The sequence below is a fragment of the Hippocampus bargibanti genome, linkage group LG13 (genome assembly GCF_051943395.1).
Source record: "Hippocampus bargibanti isolate YZ-2025 linkage group LG13, ASM5194339v1, whole genome shotgun sequence".
NCBI classification, from domain to species: Eukaryota; Metazoa; Chordata; class Actinopteri; order Syngnathiformes; family Syngnathidae; genus Hippocampus; species Hippocampus bargibanti.
In genome coordinates, this window is record NC_142746.1 from 13038943 (window position 1) to 13062954 (window position 24012).

The 24012-nt window shown below is 41.0% G+C and overlaps 3 protein-coding genes and 1 long non-coding RNA gene across 9 annotated transcripts; 2 read left to right on the plus strand and 2 right to left on the minus strand.

Moving 5' to 3' along the window:
- Positions 1-98: 98 nt before the first annotated feature.
- Positions 99-8174, minus strand: elovl5 (ELOVL fatty acid elongase 5). Of its 5 annotated transcripts, none has more exons than XM_089011360.1 (9): positions 7963-8174; positions 5530-5593; positions 5190-5377; positions 2837-2914; positions 2368-2539; positions 1898-2022; positions 1601-1735; positions 1457-1513; positions 99-1123 (listed from the first exon to the last, which is right to left on the minus strand). In XM_089011360.1, exons 2-9 carry the CDS (start codon positions 5585-5587, stop codon positions 1043-1045), a joined length of 894 nt encoding a protein of 297 aa, XP_088867486.1. In that variant the 5' UTR covers positions 5588-5593; positions 7963-8174; the 3' UTR covers positions 99-1042. The 5 variants fall into 5 exon arrangements, with proteins under 5 accessions (XP_088867486.1, XP_088867483.1, XP_088867482.1 ...); XM_089011357.1 differs by adding an exon at positions 7843-7887 and having other exon boundaries at positions 1457-1735; XM_089011356.1 differs by having other exon boundaries at positions 1457-1735.
- Positions 1890-11208, plus strand: LOC148889401 (uncharacterized). Of its 2 annotated transcripts, XM_089011363.1 has the most exons (5): positions 2462-2598; positions 3556-3645; positions 5155-5217; positions 8463-8528; positions 11078-11208. In XM_089011363.1, the coding sequence occupies exons 1-5, from the start codon at positions 2535-2537 to the stop codon at positions 11140-11142; spliced, it is 348 nt and encodes a 115-aa protein (XP_088867489.1). In that variant the 5' UTR covers positions 2462-2534; the 3' UTR covers positions 11143-11208. The 2 variants fall into 2 exon arrangements, 1 of the variants encoding a protein (XP_088867489.1); XR_016116813.1 differs by lacking the exons at positions 8463-8528; positions 11078-11208 and adding exons at positions 1890-2029; positions 6014-7836 and having other exon boundaries at positions 2370-2598; positions 3556-5217.
- On the minus strand, positions 9369-18013 carry gclc (glutamate-cysteine ligase, catalytic subunit). The gene is made up of 16 exons (XM_089011348.1): positions 17501-18013; positions 16782-16894; positions 14775-14957; positions 14127-14240; positions 14003-14061; positions 13791-13927; positions 13564-13638; positions 12719-12835; positions 12342-12480; positions 12144-12256; positions 11967-12059; positions 11790-11894; positions 11628-11709; positions 11448-11557; positions 10702-10822; positions 9369-10053 (listed from the first exon to the last, which is right to left on the minus strand). The coding sequence occupies exons 1-16, from the start codon at positions 17648-17650 to the stop codon at positions 9872-9874; spliced, it is 1893 nt and encodes a 630-aa protein (XP_088867474.1). The 5' UTR covers positions 17651-18013; the 3' UTR covers positions 9369-9871.
- Positions 18014-18252: 239 nt separating this feature from the next.
- LOC148889403 (uncharacterized) lies at positions 18253-18765 on the plus strand. The gene is made up of 2 exons (XR_016116814.1): positions 18253-18447; positions 18622-18765. It is a non-coding gene; the product is annotated as an uncharacterized LOC148889403 (long non-coding RNA).
- The last annotated feature ends 5247 nt before the right edge of the window (positions 18766-24012 follow it).

Sequence of the window (24012 nt, forward strand, 5' to 3'; positions counted from 1 at the left end):
AGCACAGATGAAATTAATTTCCTCAGGGGGGAGAGATCAAAAGAACAGTTAACATAAAATGACAACTGATACAACAAAACACTTGAGACAGACAGTCGTGCAATCTTAACCACATTTAGGCATTTACTTGTTGTTTGAAGCAATTATAGACAAAAGAGGAGCGTATCAAGGTGTCCTTTCACCAATGGATTAGGAGAGGTGTTCAAACGGGCATTTTTACTTAGGGGTAGCACCCGGGCTAAACCCCTAAACTAAAGTGTGCCGTGTGAACACCCCTAAAGACATCCTGAAAATGTGCACACGTCTGCTACAAGCTGAGTCAGAAAGTACCAATAAGCTGTAGCGTCCACTGAGGAAAAAGACATTGCCTTACATCTCCTGTCCCATGCAAAACTGCCTCAATTCCAAGCTGCGACTCCATTTCTGATGTCGTCAAAACACAAGCAGTAAAGTCAGACACAGAGTGACCCGGCATCATTGTGGTGACATCCGCATTATATAGCAACCCAATAAACAGGTCATGAAGGCACTACATCTATTTAAAAAAAAAAACAGCAACGTTGTGTTTGCAGTGTGATTGTACCCATAATAAATTAAATATATACACCCCCCCCTTTCCTGAATAACACATTAAAAAATGAGTCCTTTGGGGATTTGGTTAATGTTTCATATCAGTGTGTCGACTGTGTAACTACGTATTTGACGAGAAGCATCTTTCGCTGTCCTGGCCGGGCTCTGCAAAGGACATTCAGTATTTAGAGATTATGCAACAGCACAGGCAGGACGCAAGAAGCGCTCTCTGATTACATGTCAAGGACGCTCCGAAACGCTGTGTGCTTCAAATTTATTTACACGCTCACCGTATGCAAGGAAAGCCTGCCAAGTCAGTCATTTTAAATTCAATGAGAAAATAGAAAGTGTCGACCCTGGCCAACTTTACGTTACTTTTTGTCTCTTAGCAGCATGGCTGACAAGCTATCAGTGTGATAAGCTTTAAGTGTCAATTGGAGCAAGGCTGAGAGTGACCAATGTACATCCAGCCTCAGTTCATCTTTGTTTTGAGCACCACGGTCCTTTTCGAATGTCCATTTTTTAGCTCCTCTCTCTTGTCCTTCTTGTATGTCTGTGGTGAAGGGCAAAGAGAAGAACAAGATGATTGTTACAAAGCTGAGGCAATGGATTCATTGGAAAAAAAAGGAAACATAAGGATGGAAGGGTTTTGATTTCGCATTTTTATTGGAATTAAGGTTTTGTTATAGGGTGACATTTTCAGGTTATGGTTTCATGTTTAGGTGTAAAATTAGGGTCCAGAGTTTGGGTTTTGGATAAGCGTTTTGGTTCAGGTAGTGTTAGGTGTAGAGTTTAAAGTTAGGTTAGTGTTTCAGGTTTAAAAGCAAGTGTAAGGAAAAATATTAAAATATTACAGTATTTGATTACATATTAGTATCATAAAAACCTGATGTGCTACAGGGAAAACAGGGGCAGATTCAGGATCAGCTAACAAATATTTCATCTGGAAAAATTGACATACCGGTCTGATAAGTAAACATTTGTATTTTGACAATGGGGGCGGGGGATAATAATATCGGACAAAAGTGACCTGAATGTAGAAGTTGGAGAAGAAGATGATAAGGGTGATCATGTAAACGATTTGGAAGTAGAGCCAACCGAAAGGCACACCGCACGACCACACGATGGCACTCAGGGTTTGCAATACCGTTAAGAAGAACTGGATCTGGAGGGGAAACATGACACACACACACACACACACACGTACAAAGACACTTCTGTTAGAAGGTGACGAGAAAGACAGTATCGATCCGAAGCCCAAAATATCTTTAATGGATGCTCAAATGTTTTTTTTTTTTCCTTCCACGTTCAGCAGAAGTGAGTTTACCAGCTGGAGCTGTGTGATGTACTTCTTCCACCAGAGGTACGGCCGCACACTGGGGATGGCGGACAGGCCGTAGTATGAGTACATGACCACGTGGACGAAACTGTTGAGGGTAGGCCCAAAGTAGGCTGGAAGGTACATGCGAATAACTCAATTCATTTTTGCCTTTTTTTTGTTGAAGACTTAGCTGCATGGATACAATGTACAAATCAGAACAATTGGATTAGGCACCATGTAAGCGCTGTTATTGACAGAGCTGTACAGTCGACAAGTTATGCAGGAATTGAAGAGGTTATGAAAGCAGCCAAAACGGAGCCAATCAGTTTTTTGTCGAGCACCCTCAACACTGTTATTTCATTTTGTTGAATCGTTGATGTGTTATAAGCAGTTTTCGCCATTTCTTACCTTAGCTCAACCTAGAGGAAAAAGTCCAGTTATGCTCTTACATAATAACGCAGATACTCATCACTCACAGTGACCACAAGGGAGCCAGTTGAGGACAAACCACCAGATGTTAAACATGCTGACATGGTGGTAGACGTGAAGAAAGGTGAGCTGCCGATTGTTCTTTCGCAGCATGAAAAAGAAGGTGTCCATGAACTCAATGAACTTGGAGAAGTAGTACCACCACAGCGCATTCATGATCTGCGGGGAAACACACAGATGTTGGTTGCAAATCAGCACATTGGTCCCGGGATTTTTAGGTGAGTCACGAATAAGGAAGCAGAAATGACATTGCTCAAAACAATACCGAGATATTGACATCAGTTTTATGTTATAGGTACTGTACTTGATTGTCAATCACGATGGTGGTTTGACTCGCTATGTTGATCCATATTTTTCCCCCCAAAAGATTTTGGTGGCACTCCGGAGATCGTGTTACTGTTGAAATCATTAAGAATCACCTTGAGCGAGCACATTGCGAGTCCAGTTATGACTCACCGTATTATCCACTTCCGGTGCACTGTTTGTGTCCTGGCAGTACAAGTCATAGCTGCTGTTCCACAGAGCAGACACAAGCTGATGACAAAGATGAATGAGGGAGTCATATATACACAAATACAGAAATATCAGATATGATAAACATGGACATGAACACACACAATAATGCACAATTTAATTCATTTCACACTGGATAAAAAGGTTTCTTCAGCCGTCATCTGTACTTCTTTGAAGGTGTCGGATGTTTCGCTTCTCATCCAAAAGGCTTTGTCAGCGAACTAAAATTTTTATGTCCAGCACAATAAAGTGGATCCAATCAATGTCAAAGCTCGGAAAGGAAACGCAAGTTACAACATCACACCATGCCAAAATGGAGTGCATCGTGATAACTAAGTGGTGAAACAATCTGCCAGATTTTGAGATATTTTCTTCGACTAAAAAAAAGAACCGCAGAATCTTTTGTTTTCCTCATTTGAATGAGACTTCTGATGAACAAATGATCTCAACTGAAATTAGATTGAGAAACGTAATTCAATGCTAGGGTCCCAGATCAATAACGATCGACTGCCTTTGTGGAAGAAGCAAAAGCTTCAATAGTGTTAAATGAATGAATTCTCAGGGTCTCATTTTTAATCACCGATTGCAATCAAACCGCCATGTACTTTGATTCTACTCAGTTCACATGCAGCACAGGGTTTGATGAACCTTATGCAATGCAGATGGGGAAGCAAGAAGTCAGCCAGAAGAGGCGGAGACACACTTAAGGTTGCCATCCCATAAAAACTCACGCAGAGTTCCTCAAACATCAGGTTAGCTTTAGCACAGTAAAAATATTCAACTTATTGATTTGATCAACAATGATTCACGTTGTTTTTGCTATGTTTATATGTAAATAGCTGTTAAGGTGTACACTGTAATGGTAAAAACACATTTATTATGTAGCGTATTTTCCAGTGTATAAGGCGCACCAGAGTATAAGGCACATCCAAATAAATGGTGTATTTTCAAAATATAAGCCGCACTGGTCTATAAAGCGCAACTTCAATAAATAAAAAAGTTATCCAAATATAATCTAGAAATAGATAAAAATCTAAATATAAGGCACACCACATTGTCACACACTGTTGTGACTCAACATTACTTCACATAATAGGCGCAAGGTCATATTTTGATGAAGATCAAGGCTTTTGTGGGTGTAACATGGCTTTCATGATTTTTTTTAACGTATTTATTGAGCTATATGGTACAATTTGATCTGTTAGTAATTGTTCTGTAGCCACAAAGTATTCTTGTGCCGGTCCCAAGCCCGGATAAATACATAGGGTTGTGTCAGGAAGGGCATCCGACGTAAAAGATTGGCCAAAACAAACATGCGGATCAAACCTCTAAAGATGGAGGACACTGATTTGCTGTGGCGACCCCTAGAAGGGAAACGCCGAAAGGAAAAGAAGAGGAGGAGTCATTTTTGTGGCCAAGTGCATGCTGCAAGTGCATCCCCCCCCCAAAAAAAAAAAAAATCCAATATTTTTGCTTGGCATTTACTGCAACATCTGCGTTGGGCTATGGGGAGTCATTTACTGACTGTTACTACTGGGACAGTATTAGCTATCATAACGCATTATATTATTGGTTCTTTGAAATAAATGGTATCCATTTTTAAGTACCGAATAACCGGTATCACTGATAATACTGAACTCAACTTTAGTTGAGCAAAAGACCAAGCCAAGGGTTTCGTAAACCGAGGTGGCACTGTACTTCTAACCTACATTTCCAACGCAATTTGTTGTGATTAGGTTCCATGGTTTGGAGTCTGGTCTGAACAGGATGTCCTGGAGTGTGTTGCCTGACAACAAGCTACCCTTCCATCAGCGTCTGATTGATTTTAGCATAAATTACATTTTTTTAAATCAATAGTAAACTCAGGCCGCACGGTGGGCGACCGGTTAGCACGTCGGTCTCACAGTGAAGGGTTCGATTTGGTCTTCGGCCTTCTTTCAGAGAATGTGCATGTTCCTCTTGTGCCTGAATACATTTTCTCCCACTACTACGATTTCCTCCCACATTTCTAAAACATCCATGGCAGGTAAATGGAACACTCCATTATTCCTAGTCGTTAGTGTGAGCATGAATGGTTGTATGTCTCGGCCTGCCCTGCGATCGGCTAGCAACCGGTTCAAGGTATCCCCCGCCTACTGCCCAAAGACAGCTGGGATAGGCTCCAGCATGCCTGTTATACTTGTGAGGTTAAGCAAATTTGAAACTGGATGGATGGAATACTAAACTGAATGAATTTGTAAAAATAATTCTGTCTTCAATAGTTGAAATTCATCCACCGCTGCGAGTACCCGCATACCTGGTAGAAGATATAGAGCGACAGAAAGGTAAGGCTCATGTTGTAGACCACGAGGAGGCCTTTGCACGACAATGCCTGCCTGTGTCTCATGTACTTGGGCCCCATCCACACCGCCAGCAGGTAAACAAGGGTCAGGGCGAGAGTTGGCGTGTAGTTGTCGAGCAGCAGCCAACCCCGCACTCGCTGGTCTAAAATAATGTAACGTCAATGGCAAGGTTCGATCGGATCATGACATAAGTAGTATTAACAATAACCGATCAACGTCGCTCCCCAGTGTTCTGTATTTAAAGTTGCATTTTAATCAAACCGAACTCCCGGAAAACATTGTATTCTCACATACCTCTGGGACCCAACCATGATTCCAAGAAGGTGTTGAGTCGTTGATCGAAGGCCTCCATGGTCACCTGAAAGCCATAAAACATCAACAATAGATAACAACTGTCCTGTTTACCGGACAAACTATGAATTATGAGTGTACTCGAGCTAGCGATAGAGTGAATTTTTACTACATCTTAAACTTTAGCCTGTTAGCTCGGGGCAGTCTTGACTTTACAGATGCTGATACTTTTCTCTAATTAAGAGCCATTGTGAAATATCAGTTACATTTCCAGACCAGAGTTTGATGTTCGCATTTTTGAATAGCCAAAGGACAAGGTTGATTGGTGAACAGTCAGGGGCCTTGTTCAGATTAAAATCACAGAAGGGTTAAACAGATTACAACAACCTTGGATGAAGCTACGCAAACATTCATTGAGATTTGAGAGCTAGCAAATTCTGCAAAAACATGAAAACTTAATCCGCATGTGTCCTCTGCACAATCATAGGACATTGCAATAACTCGAGCCTTTCCGATCAGGAGGATAAGCACCAGTGACTTTGTTTCTGTGACATACTATGTATTTATTTTCATCTATGGTCAATGCTTAACCATTCATGGGACCTTAAAGCATTTTAGTGACATCTGGATGGCAAGAAATGACTTGCATTCCGGGACAAAACACAATCAAGTCATGCAAAGTAATAATGTCATATTTAATCTGATCATAATGGCATTTACGCAACTCTCTACATTTTAATAGGCAGTATTATACGCATTTCGGTGCCATGCACCCTACAATAAAATCCAGACATTTGAGGGGGACAAGACGCTCGTTTTGAGCAGCCTGATTGCAGCAGTGCTTATGGCCATTTTTATGTTGACCGTCTTCGATAAGTTTGTTGTTGCTACCAATGCTGCCGCCACTTATGTTCATGCATTTCCTTTGAAGAAAATGTTGCCCCTGCCAACATGGCCGCCATGTAGCGATGTTAGCCGCCTCGTGTCTGTTCTGTCCATCTGTGACAACGGTTTCTGCATAGCACCGGTAACCAACAGTTTTAGTAGTGACAGACTTTGATAATTACTACTCAAAATGGCCTCTTAAATGGACTGGACACTGTTTTATGTCATTACATTTACAGTCCATTGGAAATCAGCGATTAAGAAACAGCTAAATGTTTATGTCATATGAGCTCTCGCTGGTTACGTAAGCTTTCTCCAGTCCCCGCTGGCCGATAGATATTTTTATATTTACACGGTTTTATGGGTTTTTTTCTTTTGTGTGCGAGTCTTTTTTGGTGATGCTTAAAATTGTTGGTTCCTTGCAGGGGTTCATATGTTGATTTTCATAAAACAATGATTGGACGTGTAAAAATGGACCTGTTCATTCATTCATACAATTTGTACGAGTCTATTCTCATGTACTGTATGAATAACATTAATATCATATTGTAAATTAATGGAGAGCAAGGATGACATAAATTTTTTGACTTCCTCTTATTCCGTTATGAATGTGTAAACTGTGCCAAAGGTTAAAAGGTATTGCTGCATTCTTTTATTTTATGTAGATCTCTTATTTTTATGTGAGGCTTCAGCAAAGAAACGCTTTACAAAGCGGATGGATGGATAGATGTCGACATGTTCATATAAAGCAATTCAATCAATGGGAATCTACAATACAAAGCTATTTTAGAGGGTTTTTATGTTGTTTCTTGGGCGGAGTAATTGAATGGATTTTCCATTCATTCCAGAGGGGAAATGCAATTTCACATAGAACAGGTCTGACTTTGTAAATGGACGAATTAAACTTGTAAGTCAAGACTACTGTATTTTCCTGTAAAGTGTCCTTGAGAGTATTGAAAGGCGCTTATAAATATAACATTACTATAATAATAATTATTGTTATTATTATCATTATTTGGGTGGGGGGGACTTAAATAGTGTGTTTGATATAAAATGGGAAAACACTCAGGCAGTGTATTTACAGATTGTCAAAATTCAAGTTGAAGATGTTGGCAATATTATGTTTATTGTAAAGTGTATTGTATAGTAGGTCGATTAGATTGCAAAGCAACTAAAACATTCTACAACTGGTTAATTAATAGATATGAAGCTTTAGTGTGATCATTCCCATCGTCCTCGCTGTTTCGCTTCAGTTGTCACCCCCTTGCAACGACTTCGAAAAACATCATGAGCTCTTGTCCCAGGACTTTGTGTCCACTTTTCAGCCGTACATGGTGTCAGCGTATGTAATAACTGTAACTATAAAGTCAAATGTCGTTCACTGACAAAACAATGTCACGTTTTACTTTCCTGATAGTCCTCTCGTCATACCTGTGAGCACCGGGCGTCGTGCTGCTACCACCACCACACACGATTCTCAACCAAGGATACACAAAACACGCTTTAACCATCAGCTCAAAGTGACAAATTGTGCCGATGGTTCGCACTCACCAGAAAAGTCACAGCGTCCACGGGCGGGCACAAGAGTGGACGAGACACGGACTATGGACCAACTCTTTCGTTTTCTGTCTTCTGTTTTTTAAGACGGAAAAAAATCAGAGCGTTTAACAGTGGCTCGGGGACGGCGAGGACGCGCACAAACTGGAGACATTCACGTCGGATAATATCGTGAGGGAGGGGTACGATGAGCCAGGAAACCACTCCTGCGCGCACGCAAGTGACGTTCCGGTACAAGATGTGTAAAATTGAAGCGGACTGCAAAAATGAACGGCATTAACGATGTTAATCCCTTTATTCAAAACAGGTATTTCAAAGTTAAAAAACACGAATGTATTTTTATTACTTCATTGAACACATTCTGAGAATACTGCCATTTCATTTGATAATTTGATTGTTGATCATCCGATTCATTATGGCACATCAAATCGCCTATCTCTGATTATTTGTCTATGAACAAACAGTTTGTGATAAATTATCTCGTCCCAATTCAGATCAACCATTATCAGGCAACATCCAGACTATATGCAGGATGGAACATGTCGTGTCAACGGAAATCGGTAAGTAATACTGCATTATACCGTAAAATCACTGTATCTTCAGATACTTACAATTGATAATTCTGATATGCGGCTCATACTTGATAGCTCGATGAAAGTATAGAGGTGATGTGTGCATGGGATTATTTGCGTTTGACATGGGCCCGCTGCTTGCGCCATATGCACAGATCATGTATGATCTCACTCCACAAGTGAAAATGATTTCTTCAATGTATCCCCCAATCCCCGCCCTCTAACCTGACCCCCCAGTCTGGATCACTTCCTGCTTCCTCAAAAAGAAGCCGAACGCCCTTTTTGTACTGTTTCTGTAGTCGCGGTTACCAGTCGCTTATTTTCATGAAAAAGGATATTGTGCAAAAAAATTGTCCAGTGAAGTTTCAAGTGCAGTGAAGTTCACTGCTTCCATCTATTCTAGTGGCTAAAAACACTGAACATTACAAGACAAAGCAGTGTTAAGTAAGAAGTATTCTTTCCAATTGTATTCGGATGTAGTTTGATGCTTAAGCCAACTTAATAGTGCCTATTTGTGTGTGCATTTGTTACATTTTACACTTCGCCGCGACTCATGAAGGATCAACTCACTGGCAGAAACGTTATTTCAGTTTCATGATTCATCTTGGTTGTTGTTGGGGTAATTGTCGATTTTGGCGCAGTGGGTTCACGCAAAATGAAACGTGCTGCTACATGTCCAACATATTGACCAAACCTCAACCACATTGAGCATAAAATAAACAGGACTTTTGGGACATTATGCCAAATTGTGAACAATCATTGGTACTTGTTCATGTCATGGCTGGATGGTGGGGGAGGAAACACATCTCCAAATCAAGAACAAGTAGATGTGTCATACAGATTTATTTGAAGCAGCATCACATGTAAACTGCTCCCATTTGAATTCCTGCGACTACATTTCAAAGTAAAAACATAACATCTTGGTAAAATAAAATGTAACTTATCCCCAAAGTAGAAGAAAGCGCACACAGATGCAGCGAGATGAACACACAGCCCGGCGGGCTGTGTTAATTTTGCAAAGAGCACAAGTACAGTATTAACAGTAGAGAGAAGGGGGAAAACTACTGTACAACTCTTTGCTGAATTTACATTGACAACCAGATTTTCAGAGAAAAATAAATACACCATTTCTGACATACCTTGAGCATGTCTTAACCTTATTAAAATAATTTCCAGTCATTAAAAATCTGATACAGTATATGTACAGTACGCAAGATTACTGCAGGTGTTTTTTTTCAGCAATGTTTTATCATATCTTAAACAGTGAATCGATTTCAACAAGAGCCACATATTTGGTCGTTTTGTCTGATACATGTTGCCACTGAAGGTTCTCATTTAACCTTGTTGACTGGATTGCCGATGAGTTCCGGGCATTGTTCTTTGCCACTGGAAATCTGATTGAATTTCACAAAGAGGTCATAGTTGATCTTGTCGCTGATGATGCTATCCTGCTTGTACTCGGGATGCTTTGCCACAAATTCCCTCATCCACTTGGCCATCGTCATCAGGTCGCCTAAACAGAAAAGCAGAATGAGGCCCAAGATGCAAAGCTAACACTGGTCAATGGTACATTTTACACACTCAAACATTACTTTGTGCTCCCCGAGACAATTTTTTATGCTGACAAAAATGTCTACATTTTTTCGAGCATATCAGTTTTTTTCCTGATACTTTCATTTTTTTCAACCTATCACATCTTGCACACTATGGATTTTACAATGCATTTAGAGGGATGTCCCAATCCAATCACAAACTTGAATTTTGAGAGTACAGTACTACAAATCCTAATTGATCCTAAATGATTTGGTGGAGTGCTTCATATCAATATTCAGTAATATATAACATATACAAATTGATGTCTTTGTATTTGCATGTAAATTTGAGAAAAATCAGGTGCACGCTTTTTTTCATTGCCGTCATATTACATTGTTTGTCTGGATTGGCAGATACATTAAACCAAGGACTGACTCAAATACAAAAAAATGGCAATTTATAGCGCTGATGTTTCTGAAAAACATACTCCTAACTGTTTCTTCTTCCCATCCTAAAACTGATGTGCCAGATAGTATAAAAGCATAATCACATCTCTTATTGGAAAAATCCTGGGGAACATTTCTTGATCAGTGTAACATTGTGATGCAGCATTGTGGTTAAAATGTACCTGAGGCGCGCTTCTTGATAAGCTTCAGGTAATTCAAAATGGTGCACCTGGTGTCCACGTCAACCTCCATGTTCTCCAGATAGCAATTGAGGATCGGAATGAGGCCTTGAAAAACTCCCTCCTAGTAATAAAAAAAGGCTACATTGGTTTCCTTCTGTATGTACTTTGGTTGGGCCAGCAAGCATAAAACAGAACTTTTTGACACGCAAAGCAAACAGACAGCCTCGAGTGAAGCCCCCGACCCCTGTTCTGATTATTACATTACAAGATATTCTGACTGACATTCAAAAACAAACCTTTAATTCATTGAAAAACCTATTCATGGCCCGCCAAGATTTACACTGCAATGTATCGTATGCCCTTTCTATTTTCATAGAATATGGCCCAAGCCCTGCAATAATAGAATCCAGGGGAAATCGATGCCAAAAACTAAAACGATGACCTCTTGATGCCAAAAGATGGCAGCAAAGCACTTAATTAAAATGCTTCAAACTACTTCCCTGGCACCAAGATACCACAGGATGGTGGAAACACACTCCAGGAAGCCCTTTTGTCAACAATCGTCTGTGCCTTCCAGGTATTTATAATTTCCACTACACACAAGCACTGATATTATGTCATCACCTTATTGTGACACGTTGGTTTTGGCACATGGTTCTTTAGAAAAAGTGCAGCTGGATGAAGCCCTGGTCTGTGGTTAGTGTTGTGACAACAAATTTGCAGGCTCCATAGGAGGTGACTCTTACTTGTCCATTGATGATAGTATCAATGCTCATCAGTGTGTACTCCTCGTTAGCTCCGTCTGTCTCCACGCCGTTCTGGGCCGAAGAGGTGCCATCCAGGCCTGGGTTGCATCCTGTTTGCAGGCATAACGTGTTCAGGTGTTACTGCGCCCCATTGAACACAGCACCGTTCTTTTAGATCACCTTTGAAAATGTCCTTTCGAAAGTAGAACATTCCCTCCTGCACTGCGTTTCTCTTCTGTGCCACTTTAAGGTTTTCATCCACCTGATGACAGAAAAGTCGGCATGAGATCACAAAGAGCAACTTGAACCTACATGGGCGTCTTCAAATAAACATCATGTCACCTTGGATAAAGGGATGAGGAAGTCCAGTTTGTAGGACAAGATCACTCTGGTGAGCAGGACGACAAAGACCACATAAGCAGCGTTCTCAAAATCAGTGAGCTGCACCTGAGAAGTGAAACCAGTCACTTTTCTGTGATCTCATTTCAAGTGGGCCGGACGTGAAACGGCACGACTCACCTCCATCGGGCGAAATTCAACTCTCCAGCCAATGTCTGAGTTCGGAGGAGGTGGTTTGAACCTCATCGTCTGCCAGTTTGTTGACTGGATGTTCTGTCAAACAGTACCAAAAACTGTTTAAGTCTCAAGTACAACCGATCTTAAGCCCTTGTTTCCACGCAGGTGCAAGATCCTCACCTCAAAGTGGTCCGATTCATTCTCGTCATCCTGATGCAATTTCTCCTCATAGATGCACAGCGGATCTCGGATAAAGAGGTGAGCAATGTGCTGGGCCAGCAACTTGTCAATTCCTGCAGGAAATTTGTCATGCACACGCTGCAGTGTATTTTACTTTATGGTGACTGTTTACCCCATATGCGAATACGTATTTAATACCTGCACCCAATAGCTGATTGTAGATGTCCTCATCGATCGTCAAATCAATGTCGTTATATATATCGCCGCATTTAGACAAGTAGCTGTCAATGGAGTCGTATCTCGACTTGAAGATTCTATATTTGTTGTTTTTTAAAGGCTGCAGGAGAGAAAAAAAAGCGGCCCACCCAGCTGCGGTTAAAATTCTTTCCACTATGCTTTAAATTGCATTTTAAATGAGTATTGGCCAAAATGATTATTTTGTGTTTAATAATGGTGACTTGTCTGTGTAAAACCTAGATTTTTTTACATAGACAAATAAGTCAAAGAAGAAACTAAATGAATGGAACTAATTTCTTGACAATGGCAAAATGTAATATGTTGTCTGGGTGGCTCACCTTGAGTCCACGTTCCTCCTGTGTCCTGTCATCCACTGAGGCAGAAATAACCCCCCAGCGACAATCAATATCTGACACGTGGCCTCGGTAGAAGGGAGAGGCTGCGCTCAGAGCCATCTGCACGCACACAGTCAAATTAGTCATCTGTGTTGACAGCGTTTAAATCATTAGAGCCACAGTACACTGTTGATCCCGATGGCGATATTTCTTTAAGGTGAAAATATAGCAAAACATTCAGTTGTGCGGTGTGTGGTTCAAATTGTTTTGCAATATCCGCCTCAAATGTTGAAACTTAAGTTTAAAACCTCATCATGGAGATATGCAAATAAGAAAATAAGCATTCAAATATGTTTTTGGTTATACTGGTAGTATCAAAGCGAGCTTATAGTAGGAACCTACATATATTTGTCAAGACGCCATGACAGCTAGTCACAATGTTGTGGATTTGAAAGCCATCTTGGCCGTGCCGTCTCCCCAACTCAACGTTCCGCTTTCTTAGTAGGAATTTGACCAACTTGAGTCATTCATTCCGTTTTCTAGATTCTGTAGTGACGGAGGGTCTGTCACACTGTCACAGAGGACCCCCATTTTGCTTGCTCTGTGTAAGAGAGGGCGGCGCCGCAGTGCATCATAATACCACATTCGCAGTCATCTAACTGGGATGTCTCGTGATAGAATGAGGAAGAGGTGTGTGGGGTGCCAATGCATTTGCTCGTACTCTGCCTGGCAGTGGTCTTAGACAACCGACCTTTAGTGGGCTTCATTTGTGATTAGGTCAAATATCACGCTGGATGGCAAATGTGATAAATCTATTTGTCTGCCACATGATCTCCTGATCTACTCACCACTATCGGGCAGAATGTCGCGAGTTGATCATAGAGGTATCTTGCCTCATCGATGCTGCAAGCCTGGAAAGTAACCTGCAAAATATCATAAACCGTTTAAAGACGGACATTTATGTCAGGATGAAAGCCGGCGTCGCTTTTGACAGACTGGCTTGCACAATCTTATTGCACTGATAAAAAAAAAGGCTGTTTGAGATGTTGTTTGGCTGCGTGGACATTTTCATTACCTGCAGGCAGCAGTTGCCCATTCCAAAGCCCATGGCGTCCATATAAATGTGGTCAGGCAAAGCTGCCCTGATCGACTCCTCATCATCTCCAGGAAACGTCTCCACAAATGGAGACGGCGTGCACTCGTCTTTGAATACTGGAACGTAATTTATTGTTTTACTACTGGGATAATTCAAATTATTAATTCATTCGAGTTATCGCCGAGACTTACTCGGTACATTTATTGCGACTTTCTCTCCTCGTCTGTGACGTATGTTCCTGGTGAGGGTGCTGAAAAGGAAAGTGCACAAACAAGTCATGCGCAACTGCCATGGCGACAACTATTTAGTGCCCACCTAAATCTTGGGTGGTGGTTAATGGCTTCATCTGGGAAAAACAGTGACTTTGATGCTCCGCTCTCAAAAGGCGTTGGCGGATATTCAGGCTTTGTAAATCCGGGACAACCCAGCCTAACAGACAGAGACAAAAGGGAAGAATACTTTAGATGGAAAGGTTTAGTTTACTTTTTTAACTTTATATATACTTGAGCTATTCATGAGTATACCCAGTTAAATCCATTCCTGTAAATTGTTATCATGGTTTTGGTGTTCAAGAATAACACCGCCTGCTGCTTTTGCATGAACTGCAATGCCTAGAGATGAAAAGGTTTCTTCAGACGTCATCTGTACTTGTTTGAAGGTGTCGGACGTTTCGCTGCTCATCCAAAAAGCTTCGAATCAAACTCACGCGGAAGTCATCTTCACCACCCCCCATTCCCTTCCCTTCCTCACCCCATCATTACTCAGTTCACTGACGAAGCTTCTTGGATGAGGAGCAAAACGTCCGACACCTTCAAAGAAGTAGAGATGAGGTCTGAATAAACAAACATTTTCATCGATGGAGCACTCCTGTACGACTGAGCGCTTACACAGATGTATTCTGATCCTGAAGAGGGTGTTAAATTTGTTGAGGATGCGGTAACTTTAAACATCTGTGTTATGTACCTTGGAAAAGAGGTGATTGTGCAGAGAATTTCATTTTGGTTGAGGACAGAAGAAGCTTCTCGTCGCCTCTTCCCCATGTTGCTCTCGACAGTGTTAAACTCTGACATGGTGCCGCCATACGGCTGCCCTGGAGTTCCTTCTATCATGTAGCTGCCATATTCTGGCCTCCAAAGCGTGGGATGGCTGCACAAAGAAAGAAAATCATTCAATTGAAATGACCAGAGGTCTCAATTGGCCCCCCTCCCTTCAGCCTACGGCAGCAATAATTTTGTACCCAAGGGGCCGGCGTGAGAGTGCCAGAGGGGAAGTAATGTGGAATGCTGGTCTCTACTATTCTCACTGCCACCAGGATTTCCCCTTGTTGGAGCTGGCAGCACAGATTTAGAGCAATGTCCTGGACAACGTGGAAGGCTTGTCCAAACATGGCCTTCCTTTAGAAAGTAACCGAGTTTTAATTTGGGAACGTGCCTGAAACATTCCTAAGAATGGGTGTGGAATTGTCCGCAAAGCAGATCTTTGTTCATCATGAAACTTGTAGTATAGCTTGACAATTTTGGAAGAACTACTCAGCTGTCAAATGATTATGGCAATAAGAGAGACCGTAAGTATTTGGCTCGGGGACCAGGAGTTGAAACCAATACCGGGACAATCAAACCACTCGTTATACAGTATTGCGTTTTCTCAACAGCTGCAGTTAAAATAAAATAACAAACTACGGTAACAAAACACAACATATGACCTGTAACGTGAAGGCTGAGATCGCACAGTAAACGTTATCGGAGGAATGCTGAATCGATTCCTGTGCGTGTACTTTTTATTGTTGAAGTACATGTACTTCAAGAAGGAACATCCATCCCCTCACCCGCATAATTGCAGAATCTATTTTTGCATGTGGATTAGAGCTGCATGCATGTAATGCATGTGACTAAAATAAAGCACCGTATAGAGGGAATGCCCTCTCCTGGGATTATATTAAAATATATTTACATTTATTTTAGAGCATGCACTGAAGCACATGCAAATGTCCCTATTTGACCAAATGTTACCTTGCGCTATAAAAGGACTACTGGCCATTTTTAAATATATTAACCACAAATGGTCGGTCACTTGAAATAACTGCCACATTACTGTAGATAAAAAGTGCAGCAAGAGAGAGGTATGTGTAGCTTTAAAATAATTTGGAAGGAGGGGGCTAGAGACTGGAAGATGATACGACTGGAGTAAGCCACATCTACAGGTAGTTCTGATCATACACACACACACACATGCTAAAGTAGAAGAGAAGCAAAGGCACACTCTGGGGATGAGGCAGAAAGTTCTGCTCAAATTAGAAGACTTTCATGAATGAGGATGGATAGCCAATAATAATAATAATAATAATAATAATAAATAATATATATAATATATATATATATATATATATATATATATATATATATATATATATATATATATATATATATATATATATTTCAAGCGCCTTTCAAAGGAAATAAAAGGAAGGTGAGAAATGGGGTGAAGGTTGGCCACATTCTAAATGTTGAAACTACTATATCCTTAATTTTATTTACATTTACAGGTGCTACATTTTCACTTTCATTTCTCAATACACAGTATTGGTAGTACATTCTTTAATAACTCATCCAAAGGTTTAACAGTGTTTTGTAGTGGACCCTCCATTGTCAAATTCTCAAAATGTAAATTTTGAGCTCAACCACGCCGCAAAGCTATGACTTAAATTCAAAGACAACTTGGAGTTTAAACTGATTTTGTTCGTAGTTACTTGGAGTTTGGTTGGACTTTTAATTTGAAGACTTATACTCATGTGAATGAATGGCAGCTCAAAACTGTTTCCCACAGGCAGTACTGTATAACTAATCGTCTTATGACACATTAACATGACAAGTTTGTAGGCAAACACAACGTGAGCGAGAAACAAAAGAAGTCAGGGGTTTGGCTGCAGGTCAAAGTTTCTCCTGACTCTGTCTAATAGCTGCTGTAACTTACTTGGGATTTATCTTTTCACCTTGGCCTTGGAGGGTATCCAATACTTCATCGCCATTCAACACCAACCGAACCTTTTCATCCTTGTCGTCCAGTTCCACCAACATATACTCCACCTATGAATACACAGATAATATTCTGCATGACGACACATTCATCAAAATGTCACCCCACCAGTCACCCAAGGCATGAAGGTGTAGATGTGTTTCCTTGACTTTTGACGCAGGAATGTAATCCCAGGGCTTCATCTTCTAGAATCTAGAATCACCAGGACTGCACATTGTTTGAAATCACATTCCACATGGCAGATCAATGTTAGATTGACGACAACTGCTAAGTACCATTTTATTGAGTTATGTGCTCAGTTAGTGAGTAGTGAGTTATTCAAACTCGGCAAAATACAATTTTTTATGGCGGTTGTGGTCAGACCAAGAAAAAAAGACGTGGCCAATCTTTAAAGAGTTTACAGGTGCATGGGTCAAAGGAACACAACATAAAAGCTCGAATGCGGGGCACTATTTAATGGAATAATAATTTACTTTGTTTTAATACCTCTGCTCACATAACTTGTGGTATAAATCACGCACAGAGACGCAACATGTAACGCGCCGCCTTACTCATTACAGCACAACAAATGGAGCACATGACAGTCGGTGCGTCAGGAAAATATACTTAAAAGCAACGGAAGCAGTCTCAAAATGAAATAAAGGGGAATGTTTTACCTCATCGCCCCATTTTAGTACATCCTTGTGCCGGTCCTTCAAATTGTTGTAAATGTTGACAAACTGAATGATGCCATGCGATCGGATGTGATCAGCATGCTTCTTGGTGTTTTCCCAGTTGAGCGGTGAGCCTTGACTCAGCAAGCCCATCTCGCAGACACTCGGTTAGGGGGGAGGTGACGACCGCTTGCCTCGTTGCCTTTTTCGGCTAACTTTCACGCCGAGGGCTAGCTCGCTAGTCCAACTTGTGCTCAGCTAGCATAGAGTCGCACACCCGAGAACTAAAACAACAGGATGAGCCTTAATTTGATTTTTAGAATCACACAAATTTAGTGATTATTTAAACGTGTTGTTCGATTAGAATACCCCCTCTTGACTTTTAAATTATTCCCCAGAAGAGGCAAAAAAAGAAGGGCCCTGATCATCACTTGCTAATATCTGCTGAGCGAAAAGACACGCTGCTATAGCGAAAGATGCTCGCAGAAATGCGATCTGTGACTTCTGTCTTTCACTTGCCTGCTCGTTTTAGTTCGCTTGGGCGCTTTTTAAGTATGCACTTCTGTTGTGGGTTGAACCGGTTTTGCCGTTGCTACCGAGCCAGCCCACTTCACCAGGAGGCTGTCGTACACAAGGGCGCCCCCACCCCACTTTATATGACGTAACGATGACTCAGCATTCTCCGAGAAGCTTTCCAATGCCTCCTGTCATTCATACGGGAGGCCGATGCTTTCAAAACCACAGAAGAGGTCACAACATTGCGGGGATTAAGAAATAATATATTTGACCGATTACCTCGTAAAATTGGAACCATTAAGACGCAGCTGTGGGGTTAAAATTGAGTAAACCTGAGACAAGTAATTTGTTAGAAAGCAAATTTCAGAATTCTAACTTTTCTCCCTGTAGTCATTTCACAGAAACATTCCATTTGTCACTATTTATAGATGCAGGTAAGTACTTTTCAAATACTTTCAATTCAATCTTTTGTTGTTTTGTAAACCTTTACCTGAAATGATATACTGTGCTCACAATTTTTTTCAGCAATTCAACAATACAATATCCACTTTTCTACACTTTTTTAGAAGTCAAATGTAATTTATCAATTCACTATTGTTCTATTACAGGGGTGGCCAACCAGTCAGCGATGAGGAGCCATTATTTTTTATTATGTTACTGCCACATACACATGCCACATACACACACACACACACACACACACACACACACACACACACACACACACACACACACACACACACACACACACAATGCACGGACGCACACATATACCCACGCTTTCACACATGCGCAGACATAAGGTTTGGATAACTTAATAACGTACAGTATGTCAAATTAGCGTTTTCATTGTCAAAAACTTTGACCTTATTCATGCCTGATGTAATCTCTCTGGAAGGCAAAGTAAACAAAGCATGACACAGCAAACTATGATGAGAGTGTTCCATCGTGCTGAGAAATCATGTGACCCAAATACCACTGTAACTTATTTAATAACAGAATGAACTGCCCAACTATTGAGGGGCAACCAGGTCCGTTTGTGCCCAGTTTCACATCAAAAGTCAGCAGAGATGGGATAAGGGAGTACTGTATTGAAATTTAAAAAGTAAAACAAAAGACAAAAAACCAAAATAAAAAAAACAAGATGCATAATTATTAGAACAGGTCTTGTTTTATTGTATACTAAAATTTTCAGTGCTGTTTAAATCCACATATGTTGCTGGATGAAGCTGGATCAAGGAAAAGCAGTTTTGGTTTTATGTCAACAAAGCAAACATACAAACGTGTTGTAGATGAGAGTAAATGACAATCGAGCGAACAAGAATGAGGCACACCCGGGAACTGCGGTCCCATTATCCATATAGATCCTTTGACCGAAGAGCATTTGTTTGGCCTGCCAGGAAATTCTAAAAACAAATATTATCTCAGAGGAATTGTTGTAAGTAGTCCCCCAAAAATTAATCACAAAAATGATCAAGCAAAAAGCTAAGTTAATGCTTATGCAAAACTGAAGAGAGGATGAGAAAACCATTATTACTGCTGAGTCATGGGGCAAGATTGCAGCTTTCAAGATAAGAAAGATTAGGTAAAAGTATTTTGATAAGATAGAGGAGTCAAATGTACACAAAGAAATAAACGTATTGAAATATGCAAGACAGAAAATAATCAACCCAGACAAGCTCACCACAACATCTGCTTATAATAAACCTGGTACACTGTGCTGCAAATCTCGGTTGCTTTTTTTTTTTTTTTTTTTTTTTTTTTTTGGGGGGGGGGGGGGGGGGTAGGTGGCGTAAAAGGGGCTCAATGAACAGACCGACCATCATCTCAGTTTAGAAGAACCTTGCATTTATTATGTGAAACGAGATCAAACAGAAAATTATATTTGTAATACGACTTTTACCTGGGGGTGAACAGTTCAAAAAACGTGTTGCTCGTAATTCAACATGTTGACAGCCAGATAACTATCATTTTCTTCTGTGAACAATTGCTTTTCTGAAGCGATAGGTCTGACAGGTTGAGTGGCATTAATACGCAAGAGGCCCATATCATTTGCCGTATGAGACTCAAACATAAACATGTGGATGAGTGAACGTTGTCCCCTGTTTAAAAAGCTGTGATCGTATTTTTAGAGGTCACATTATGTGACTTCCTGTGTCAGTTTTACCATTATATATTGCTGCTCTAATCATGACTATGTGGATGTACTTACCTACCTACTTAAAGCCTGCCTACTTAACTACCTACCTACCTACTTACCTACATACCTACCTACCGACCTACCCACCTGCCTGCCTACCTACCTACCTACCTACCTACCTACCTACCTACCTACCTACCTACCTACTACCTACCTACCTACCTACCCTACCAAGCAACCTACCTACCTACCTACCTACCTACCTACCTACCTACCTACCTACCTACCTACCTACCTACCTACCTACCTACCTACCTACCTACCTACCTACCTACCTACCTACCTACCTACCTACCTACCTACCTACCTACCTACCTACCTACCGACCTACCTGCCTGCCTACCTACCTACCTACCTACCTACCTACCTACCTACCTACCTACCTACCTGCCTACCTACCTACCTACCTACCTACCTACCTACCTACCTACCTACCTACCTACCTACCTACCTACCTACCTACCTACCTACCTACCTACCTACCTACCTACCTACCTACCTACCTACCTACCAAGCAACCTTCCTATCTACCTACCTACCTACCTACCTACCTACCTACCTACCTACGTGCCTGGCTACCTACCTACCTACCTACCTACCTACCTACCTACCTACCTACCTACCTACCTACCTACCTACTTACCTACATACCTACCTACCGACCTACCCACCTGCCTGCCTACCTACCTACCTACCTACCTACCTACCTACCTACCTACCTACCTACTTACCTACCTACCTACCTACCTACCTACCAAGCAACCTTCCTATCTACCTACCTACCTACCTACCTACCTACCTACCTACCTACCTACCTACCTACCTACCTACCTACCTACCTACCTACCTACGTGCCTGGCTACCTACCTACCTACCTACCTACCTACCTACCTACCTACCTACCTACTTGTAACTCATTACACTCAGAAACTTACATCTGTTATGTGTACGTTCAGGTGTGCACATAGAAATTTACATGGTTATCTAAAGACCATTTTTTTACCCAGTCCACTGAACTTGTAGATAAACTTCCACCACATTTACAATACAATACAATACAATACAATACAATACAGTACAATACATATTGATTTATATTTGGGCAGCATTTATTATTAATATTTTGTAGATATCAACATTTTTCTTTTTTTCCAGTTTCTAATTTTTGTTTCTGAATCCCAAAGACATAATTATGCTAAGATTACAGATTGGCATTTTATTAAATCAATACAATTTACTGTTTTGTAAAAATACATGTAATTAATATTTAACACATTTGAGTTGCATGGCATTTATAATCATCTAAATGATGGTACTTAGCACGTTTCTCTAGGGCAGCTGTTCGCGGTCCACTGTTTTATTTATTTATTTATCTATTTATTTATTTATTTATTTATTTATTTATTTGGTTGTTTGTATGTTTATTTATTTATTTATTTCGAAGGTTATATTTTGATGGACTGACAAAGCTGGTGTGTTAGAGGAGAGAGACATCAAAAATATTGTCAATAGGAGTCCTCAACGACCTGAGATGTTTACCCTTGCTGTCCAGTTTTTCACTTTTATTTTGAAGTTGACCCTTGCACACCGTTTAACAACCGCTGGGCTGACTACTCGGCTGGCTTGACGAGTAGTCAGACACTGACTCCATGCCCTTAAACTACATTTACTGTGAGACAGTGACATAGCAATGCCTCACCTAGCATTTATTTCAAAATTGGTCATCAAGAGCCATTTTTATGGCGGCAGACATTTTTAATTGATGCTGGTCTGACTTCCTCTTGGTGAACAAAACTGCAATAACAGACTTGGAAAGTGACATTATACTTTCAGTTCTCATGCGCATCGGTGCACCGCTTATTTGCACCCATGCCCGTAATCCCTATGAATCCAGATACAGTACTCTACATATTAACCAATATACCCTCTGAGCTATCGACCAAGCAATTCCCCACACTCATTCCCCCATGTCGACTGCAGGTTATTGTACAAAAAGGAGAACACACAATTTCCACTTCCCTTGTAGTTTCAACACTGCAACCAAGGGTGTACATTATTGTTGTTGTGTACGTTGAAGTATCGAATGACTGACAAATGCACTCACACAACCTGCGACGCAACACGTGAACGGATCCACTGAGGAAGTCAATACACGTGCATAGTTTACCAGCCCCTTCAAGGACAACCGACGTCTCCGGACAAGTGTCAGTAATTTATAAAATGGCTTCAAATGACTTCTACTGAGCGTATTTTACAAAGATTCCAACGCATATAGCTACATTTTATGTTTTAAGACTCGCGCTGAATATTTAGGAAATCTTGTTTTTGAGTTGGTGACGAGTCCTCACCGTGACGTAGGGTGAGGAACGCCCCTAAACCAAAAAAAGGACACATTGTAGCAGTCCTTCCATCACGTCAATGCATTTTGCTGTACTTGTTTGGTCTGAAAACTTCGTGTTGCACCAAAAAGAGGCAGAAGAGGGTGACAAAGCTCCGTGTAAGGAATTAATCAGCCTGTGGAAACGGGCTGTTTAATTCCTTACACGGAGCTTTGTCGCCATTTTCTGCCTCTTTTTTAGTGCTACATTTTCCCGTCCTATTGCCTCAAAATGGCACAGAATAAATTCTGTAATCGATTGCAAAGATGTATGCTTTCCTCGTCAGAACTATTTGAATCATATTCATAACTGGATGAGTAACAAGAAAGCATATTCTCCGAATCTGAAGCCATTGTTTTGATTCTTGAGCAAGGCAAGACGTCTTGGGGTGACACCACGAACATGGGGGTGGGACCTTCTGAAACTGGCCACTTCCGGGTTCATTTTTTGGAGATTTTGGACACTTTAATTCATTTTTATTGGTATTTTGCATTGGAATAAAAATATCATACTGCGTGTTTTGGGTATTTTAGATGCTATAAAACGTTTTTCTGATGTCAGTTAGGAAACAAAAAAGTGATGTCGGTTGTCCTTTAACTCAGACTCTTTCTCACATTTCAATGGTCAAGTGAGTGGAGGTTTTTGTGGTTTATTAAATGGCATGCTTTGTATTATTTATGAGTGGATAAAATGGGACCCTATAGGTACATACACTGAATTATGCGAAAAATCCACTGTGTTCAAAATAAAGTAACAAACTATGGCTAATCAGAATCAGAATCATCTTTATTGCCAAGTATGTAGAACACACAAAGAATTTGTCTCCGGTAGAACATGGTGCAGTAGTATCATAAAGAAATGGAGAAAAATGGAGGCACTATACAGTTCTATTTGGGTTACTGTTTAGAGAGTTAATGGCTTGGGGGTAGAAGATTTTTAAATGTCTGCTGGATTTGGTGTGCATGGTTCGAGGGGAGCCTGAGGGGAGTAGCTGGAAAAGGTGGTGGCCAGGGTGCGGAGAGTCCAGTAGGATTTTCCGCGCCCTTGTTTGTATTCTTGCAGTGTGCAAGTCCTCGAGAGTGGGTAGTGAGGTGCCAATGATTTTTTTTCCGCCGTCCTAACTGTCCTAACTGTCCGTTGAAGTCGGATTTTGTCCATTTTTGTGACGGCTCCAAACCAAACGGTGATGGAATAACAACGGATGGATTCGACGACAACCATGTAGAAATGTCAACCTTCGATCCTTCATCCAAATTGCTTATCCTCACAAGGGTTGTGGGAATGCCTATGCCAGCTGTCTCTGGGCAGTAGGTAGGCTGCACTCAGAACTGGTTGCTCGGAATTACAGCACATTCTTCTTCCATCCTTGGCACCTGCCATGACTGTGTTTTGTTTTGATTGCTGTTCACAGTGGTGGGCGG

Coding starts and splice junctions, on each gene's coding strand:
- LOC148889401 (XM_089011363.1), top strand. CDS start 2,535: ATGATCTGCGGGGAAACACACAGATGTTGGTTGCAAATCAGCACATTG. Junction 5,218..8,462: donor AGATATAGAGCGACAGAAAG/GTAAGGCTCATG, acceptor GTCCCAATTCAG/ATCAACCATTATCAGGCAAC. Junction 8,529..11,077: donor TGTCGTGTCAACGGAAATCG/GTAAGTAATACT, acceptor CTATTTTCATAG/AATATGGCCCAAGCCCTGCA.
- elovl5 (XM_089011356.1), bottom strand. CDS start 5,587: ATGGAGGCCTTCGATCAACGACTCAACACCTTCTTGGAATCATGGTTG. Junction 2,023..2,367: donor CTGGCTCCCTTGTGGTCACT/GTGAGTGATGAG, acceptor TGTACCTTCCAG/CCTACTTTGGGCCTACCCTC. Junction 1,124..1,456: donor TTTTCCCTGTAGCACATCAG/GTTTTTATGATA, acceptor CCTTCACCACAG/ACATACAAGAAGGACAAGAG.
- gclc (XM_089011348.1), bottom strand. CDS start 17,650: ATGGGCTTGCTGAGTCAAGGCTCACCGCTCAACTGGGAAAACACCAAG. Junction 16,895..17,500: donor TACTAAAATGGGGCGATGAG/GTAAAACATTCC, acceptor GTGTATTCATAG/GTGGAGTATATGTTGGTGGA. Junction 14,958..16,781: donor GGTGAAAAGATAAATCCCAA/GTAAGTTACAGC, acceptor TTCTTTGTGCAG/CCATCCCACGCTTTGGAGGC.